Source organism: Sapajus apella, unplaced genomic scaffold (assembly GCF_009761245.1).
Source record: "Sapajus apella isolate SASKATOON/1434 unplaced genomic scaffold, GSC_monkey_1.0 scaffold10, whole genome shotgun sequence".
NCBI classification, from domain to species: Eukaryota; Metazoa; Chordata; class Mammalia; order Primates; family Cebidae; genus Sapajus; species Sapajus apella.
The window spans coordinates 8,883,885-8,890,942 of record NW_022436950.1 but is presented as its reverse complement, the minus strand read 5'-3'; the positions used below and the strand labels follow the sequence as shown (position 1 = coordinate 8,890,942).

The window sequence follows — 7,058 nt, the reverse complement described above, 5'->3', positions numbered from 1 at the left end:
GAATTGCCTGAACCCAGGAGGCGGAGGTTGCGGTGAGCCGAGATCGCACCATTGCACTCCAGCCTGGGTAACATGAGTGAAACTTCGTCTCAAAAAAAAAAAAGACAACCTAATTTTAAAACAGGCAAATGATTTGAATAAATAGACATTTCTCAAAAAAAAAAAAAAGATGTACAAATGGACAAAATAAGTACATGAAAAGATGCCCAACATCATTACTCGTTAGGAAAATGCAAATCAAAACCATAACAGGTGCGATGGTGCCCACTTATTGTCTCAGCTACACAGGAGACTGAGGCAGGAGGATTGCTTGAGCCCAGTAGCTAGAAGCTATAGTGCAATATGATTGTGCCTGTGAGCAGCCATTGGACACCAGCCTGGGCATCATAGCAAGACCCAATCTCTTAATTTAAGAAGAAACACAAAACCATAAGGAGATACCACATCTACCCACCAGGATGGCTGTAATCAAAAAGACACACAATAATAATCATTGACAAGAATATGCAGAAATTGGAACCCTCATAGAGTACTAGTGGGAAAGTAAACTTATAGCCACAGTAGAAAAAAAGAGTTTGGTAGTTGCTCAAAAAGTTAAATGTAGTCTTATATGACCCAGCAATTCCATTCCATACCTAAGAGAAATGAAAACTTCACACAAAATTTTACACACTAACGCTCATATCAGCATGATTCGTATAATAGCCGTAAAACAGAAACAACTTAAATGTCTTATCAACTGATAAATGAATAATGTGAAATAATAATGGAATATTATTTGATCATAAAAAGGAAAGACTTACTGATATATGCTACAGTGTATGTGAACCTTGAAAACATTATTTTAAGTAAAAGAAGCCAGACATAAAAGACTGCATATGGTCCCTTTATGTGAAACATTCAGAAAAGGCAACTCTATAGAGACGAAAGTTAGTTTGGTGGTTACCAAGAACGGGAAGGGGAGAATAGAGAGTGGCTGCTAATGGATGCACAGTTTCTTTAGGTTGATACAGACATTTTTGAAATAGATAGCAGAAGTATTAATAGCTGCACAAGTTTGTGAATGTAGTCTTATATAAATTGTATACTTTGAGACTGAATTTTATGTTAATATATCTCATTTTAAGAAAAAAAACACTGCCTCTGTGTTTGTGCAGTGAAGAAAGGGGTGCCCAGTGACTCAGTTCCCTACCCTCAGTGGCAAGGTCATAGGACCCTTCCTCAGACACTGAATTTGAAAGAGACAGCTGTAGTTTTGGAAACAAGTAATATTCCTACCCTGCTTCCTGTCCACTGTGAAGCAAGGGTAGAGCACTTGGCAGGAGGAAGTGTTTTATTGCCTGTATCTGCAGTTGTAATTAGCCTCCCCAGAGAACAGAAAATCATGTATCTTATGCATAGAGAGTATGAACTTTCTCACCAACATATAAAGCATTAACAAACCTAGATCATGTAGAGCTATAAACATCCCTTTCCATGTGTTGATTATATTGCAGGATTTGAGTTGGATTATTGGTTTGGGGGTTTTTTGTTGTTTTTGTACAGTGAGGCCCTCCTTTGATTAAGTTGGATTATTTTATTCCAGTTAAGCATGAAATAGCATAACCTGGAGCCACATGTTTCCAAAACATAGAAGGTCCTCTTGTGAACATGGGTATTTTCTTCTGTTTGGTAGAAGATTCGTCTCCATTTGGTTCAAGTATACTTTTAGGCTCTGGAGGATTAGGACAGTGGCCCTATACTCCATTCTTGGAGTCTTGGCAGTAAAGGCAGGGTCCATTTATAAAATGTATCCTCTTCAAGAAAAGCAAACAAAATTTAAGGGAAAGGGTTGTAGAAAAATGTATAGATATGTGTGTTGGCAGAAGGGAAATAGTTTGGAGTTCATGAAGGCACACCAGTTTTATAGCATGGCAGGGCAGAATTCTGATGAGTAAAAATCGGATTAGGTTGAACTGCAGGGATGCTTATACATATGTGAATCATTTGACTGATGTACTTGTGCTTCTTTTCCTTCCCAGTAATGTGCTTTGGTAGAAATATGCTTTTTCCAGATGTGCCCTGCCACTGTTGACTGATTTAATTACATAGAGCAGCTTTCCATTTCCTTTGACACAGGCAAGCAAATAGAATAAGATTAGCACACCAGAGAGGGGTGAATAGTTTAGTGTTTGAATTTACCTTCTGTAATATGTTTGGGAGAGGGCTTAATAGATGTGCTGCAGCAGTGTACTTCCCTTTTGTTTCCCGTATATTTTTTCATTGGCTTGTATCACATGGATTTATAGATTAAAGTGAAAAACCCTCAGGTATCTGGGATATTTGTGTTATTCTCTCCATTCTGAAATTGCTGGAGAATAATTGGGTTTTAATTTATACACTTTCTTGTGTTCAAAGTGATTATTATTTCTCAAATAATACAGTAACCGTCAGACTGGAGCGCTTCTCAAACTTTAGTTTGCATCCAGATTGTCTAGGATCTTGTTAGAATGCAGATTCTGCAGATCTAGGGTGGGGCCAGCTTTTCTGCATTTTTAACAAGCTCCAGGTGATAATGATGCTACCAGTCCAGGACCACATCTTGAGTAGGAAGGAATTAGGATACTGTAATTGGGAAGTAAACATTCTCCCTGCAGTGAAACTGAGGCTGGTAGTCAAGGCCATGGCTGGGAAATAACTATTCTTAAATTGGGATGCATCATCTAAGTAGAACAGCATCACATGTTAGACCATCTAGAGCCACTGGGTTCAGTTAGCAAATACTTCTTATAGATCAGCTGTCTTTATCCCAGTAGAATTTCTTCCGGTTTTCCACTTCCAAATCATTTAAGTAGTTTTAAAGTACCGTTTAACAAGTATGTACTCTAGATTGTGGAGCACGCTTGAAATTTGAGTGGAGCTTATGCTTCTGCACGTCTCTCTGTGTGTTTTTAGCTCTCTATTGGAGGCATCATCATTCTGAAGGATACTAGTGAAGACATTGAGGAGCTGGTGGAACCTGTGGCAGCACATGGCCCAAAAATCGAGGAGGAGGAGCAAGAGCCAGAACCCCCAGAACCATTTGAGTATATTGATGATTAAGGACCAGAGGTGTGTGTGCAACAAAATTATGAAGGGAAACTTCTTTGTCAATACGTCACAAATGTTTTTTGCAAGGACATCATCTCACTTTTTTCTTTCCTTTTGTGTTTAATCCTTATTTACCTGAACAGTATTAAAACTTCCTCCTCTTTCAACCTTTTTCCACATATATAGCCACAAATTCCTTTTTCTTTCCTCTTTGACTCTATACTCGAGGACTCTACTAATGTTATTCAAAGTGGCTGGTCTATAGACTGTTTTTATAGGTCCATAAGGAGATAGGAAGCTTACTTCAGAATGTCAATCTGCTCAATGCTTCCTTCATCAAGAAAGTCTTCCCCAAAATGTCAGCTGAACTGCAGTTTGTTTAGTGATAGAGTTGATTTACATTCTTATGTAAGCTCCTTGTTGTGGATCAGTTATAGCTGTGGACTGGCACTGGCCCATAGGTCACACTTTTGAGTAGCACAGATACAGGCTTCTCACTGATCTTCCTCTCTCCCCATCTCCTTTGGCAATAGTTTTGGCACTAGAAACTTTAACATTCATTTATTCTATGGTCCTATTGAATCTCTACTGTGTATAAGACATGGTGTTTATAGGGACTTTGAAGTCATTTAGACTAACCACAAGGCTGTGTCCATTTGAAACAGATTATTTACTATATCAGTGTCTTAACAGTGTTGAAAGGGAGTCTTTAGTTGGGAAAGATTAGAGTAATCTAATTTCATGAAATTGGCATTCTTCGTTTCCCCATTTTTTTTTTTTTTTTTGAGACAAAGTCTTGCTCGGTTGCCAGGCACCAGACTAGAGTGCAGTAGGGCAATCTCAGCTCACTGCAACCTCCGCCTCCTGGGTTCAAGCAATTCTCCTGCCTCAGCTTCCTGAGTAGCTGGGATTACAGGCGCGCGCCACCATGCCCAGCTAATTTTTGTATTTTTGGTAGAGACGGGGTTTCACCATGTTGGCCAGGATGGTCTCGATCTCCTGATCTTGTGATCCGCCTGCCTCGGCCTCCCAAAGTGCTGGGATTACAGGCGTGAGCCACCGCGCCTGGCCTCCTTATTTTCTTTTGAGTGTTCATCACATATTTGAAGACATTTTGAGAGATAATCAACGTGTCCTAATTCCACCCAAGCACAAACACTTTTTCAGACAACTATTAATTCATTCTACATTTTTTTATTTTTTCCGAGACAGAATTTCGCTGTTGTTGCCCAGCCTGGAGTGCAATGGTGCAATCTCTGCTCATTGCAGCCTCTGCCTCCCGGATTCAAGTGATTCTCTGGGATTACAAGCATGTGCCACCATGCCCAGCTAATTTTGCATTTTTAGTAGAGACGGGTTTCTCCATGTTGGTCAGGCTGGTCTTGAACTCCCAACCTCAGGTGATCCACCCACCTCAGCCTTCCAAAGTGCTGGGAGTACAGGTGTGAGCCACCTCGCACAGCCAATTCATTTTACTTGTTAAAGAAAATTAGGATAGTGTCATTTGTTATATTTAAAGGTCTGGTTGCCAATCTAGCATGCTGTGTCTTAGATACTGACTAGCAATTAAGGAAAGCTTTGCAGAAATCTCAGATAAATATTAAGGCAAAACCTGCCATTAATAGGAAAATATATTTATACCTCAGGAAGACTATTAATTTGGACCTGAGATAAAGGGAGATTTATACTAACCTTCCTGTTTTCTAAACTTATTTTTGAAAATTATCTTTCAGCCTTGATGGTTTCTTTGGCTTTACCCAGCCAGCACAAGACAGTGTAGGCTATCACAGTCACTCAGTCTGTAGGAGAATTGAGGTGATCACGTTAGCTCCCTTCAAGCCTTTGGCAGTACCTTATGGAAAACGCTTGATTACAGCTTTCAAGGCAGTTAACCATGGAACGGCTTAGAGGTTTATAGACGGAAAGTGGAATCTTGTTAGGTTTCAAAAGGGTAAAATATTCAGTCCATTAGGAGTTTGGAAACTATAGTCTGTCTTGGCACAAACTGGTATAGTAGGATTGCAGAGGCAAGGTTGGGGCCTAGTTTTAGATTTCAACAGTTAGTAGTAAAAGAGGAAAAAAAGAATGTCTTAAAATTAAGAATGACCCGGATGGTCTCGATCTCTTGACCTCGTGATCCACCGGCCTCGGCCTCCCAAAGTGCTGGTATTACAGGCTTGAGCCACCACGCCCGGTCAACATGGTGAAACCCTGTCTCTACTAAAAATACAAAAATTCAGCTGGGCATGGTGGCGTGTGCCTGTAATCCCAGCTACTCAGGAGGCTGAGGCAGGATAATTGCCTGAACCCAGGAGGCGGAGGTTGAGGTGAGCCGAGATCGTGCCATTGCACTCCAGCCTGGGTAACAAGAGCGAAACTCCGTCTCAAAAAAAAAAAAAAAATTAAGAATGACCCTAGCTACTCCTGTTCTCTCTTCCCTTTCCCAGGATCTCATTTGCTTATCTGAAGAAGAAGATTGTTCAGGCTCATATTGGAAATGCTTATGAGGAAATTCGTGCTGAGAACTGCTATTCAATGCATGTATTGTTACCTCTGCGCTGACCTGAAGAACCTTGTCTCCAAGTCTTTGGTTGAAGAGAAGATATATGACTATTTAGTGTGCTCTTTCACAGAACTTGGTTTTCAAATAAATATAAGATCTCCAGATGGACAAGACCTCTGTTTTTCAGCCTGGATTTTTAATAAATGTATCTAATCCTCCCCACACCATGAAATGCCTAAATCTCAAGAGCCAGAGTCTTGATTTGCTAGGATGAATATGTATGACTTTCATATTGATGAAAAAGTTAAGCTATTCTTAAATTATAGACCATAGAAAATAATGGAAAGGAAAAAATTCAAACCTTGCTCATCACCCCCAAGAATTCTCTACAGTTTTGTTGTGGTTGTGGTTGTTGTTTAATATGGGGTTTCATCAGCCTGGGCAACATGGTGAGACCCCCATCTCTACAAAAAAATTGAAAAATCTGGGTGGGCCAGGCAGGGTGGCTCATGCCTGTAATCCCAGCACTTTGGAAGGCCAAGGTGGGCAGATTGCTTAAGCCAAATAGTTTGATACCAGCCTGGGCAACGTGGCAAAAACTCACCTCTACAAAAAAAAATACAAAAATTAGACGTGCATAGTGGCATGTGCCTGTGGTCCCAGCTACTCAGGAGTCTGAGGTAGGAGGATCACCTGAGCTTGGAGGTTGAGGCTGCAGTCAGGTTTGATAGTGCCAGCACACTCCAGCCTGGGTGACAGCATTAGACACTGCCTGAAAAAAGAAAAATTAGCAGGGCATGGTGATGTACACTAGTCACAGCTGTTCAGGAGGCTGAGGTGAGAAGATCAATCAAGCCCAGGAGATTGAGACTGCAGTGAGCTATGTTTGCACCACTGCACACCAGCCTGGGCAACAGGGCAGACCAATAAAAAGGAAAAAAAAAAAGTCTCACTCTGTCACCCAGGCTGGTTTCAAACTCCTGGGCTCAAGCAGTCCTCCCACTTTAGCCACCTGAATTACAGTTTTTTAATTGAAAAAGTGGAGTGTCATCACTTACTGAAGTCCGTTTAATAATCCAAGGGAATTGTGTGTTTAGGCAGCTCAGAAGCTTTTTTGTTAAACCTTTGCTTATTGTTTCCTGCTTTTGATACTGTTAAAGACAGTAGATAAAAATTATTTAATTTAGCCACAGGATCTGATAATGTACCTTTTATTTCTCCTTTTCCAATCTTTTTTTATGTTTTTAAAAATTAAAGTATAATTTAAAAGCAACAAAATGCAGACATTTGACGTACCTACAGGATAATGAATTTTTACAAGTACAATTTTGATTTCTAGATTATCAAGCCTTTCTTGGACACTAGGCTTTTAGAATAAGCAGTCAGGGTTGATCCTCTGACAGCTACACCATCTCTTCATGTTCTAGCACATGAAATGGATGTTTCTGATTTACTGGGACATGGAATTAATAGCTGGATTTGAGGG

At 40.3% G+C, this 7,058-nt stretch overlaps 1 protein-coding gene across 1 annotated transcript in view; it reads left to right on the top strand.

Annotated features, from left to right (window-relative positions):
* Positions 1–5,745, top strand: part of PSMD1 (proteasome 26S subunit, non-ATPase 1) — a 114,571-nt gene extending 108,826 nt beyond the window's left edge. Inside the window, exons 24-25 of the mRNA XM_032277940.1 lie at positions 2,935–3,090; positions 5,517–5,745. Of these exons, the coding sequence (XP_032133831.1) occupies positions 2,935–3,081 (147 nt within the window). The 3' untranslated portion in view covers positions 3,082–3,090; positions 5,517–5,745. The remainder of the gene's footprint in view (positions 1–2,934; positions 3,091–5,516) is intronic.
* The last annotated feature ends 1,313 nt before the right edge of the window (positions 5,746–7,058 follow it).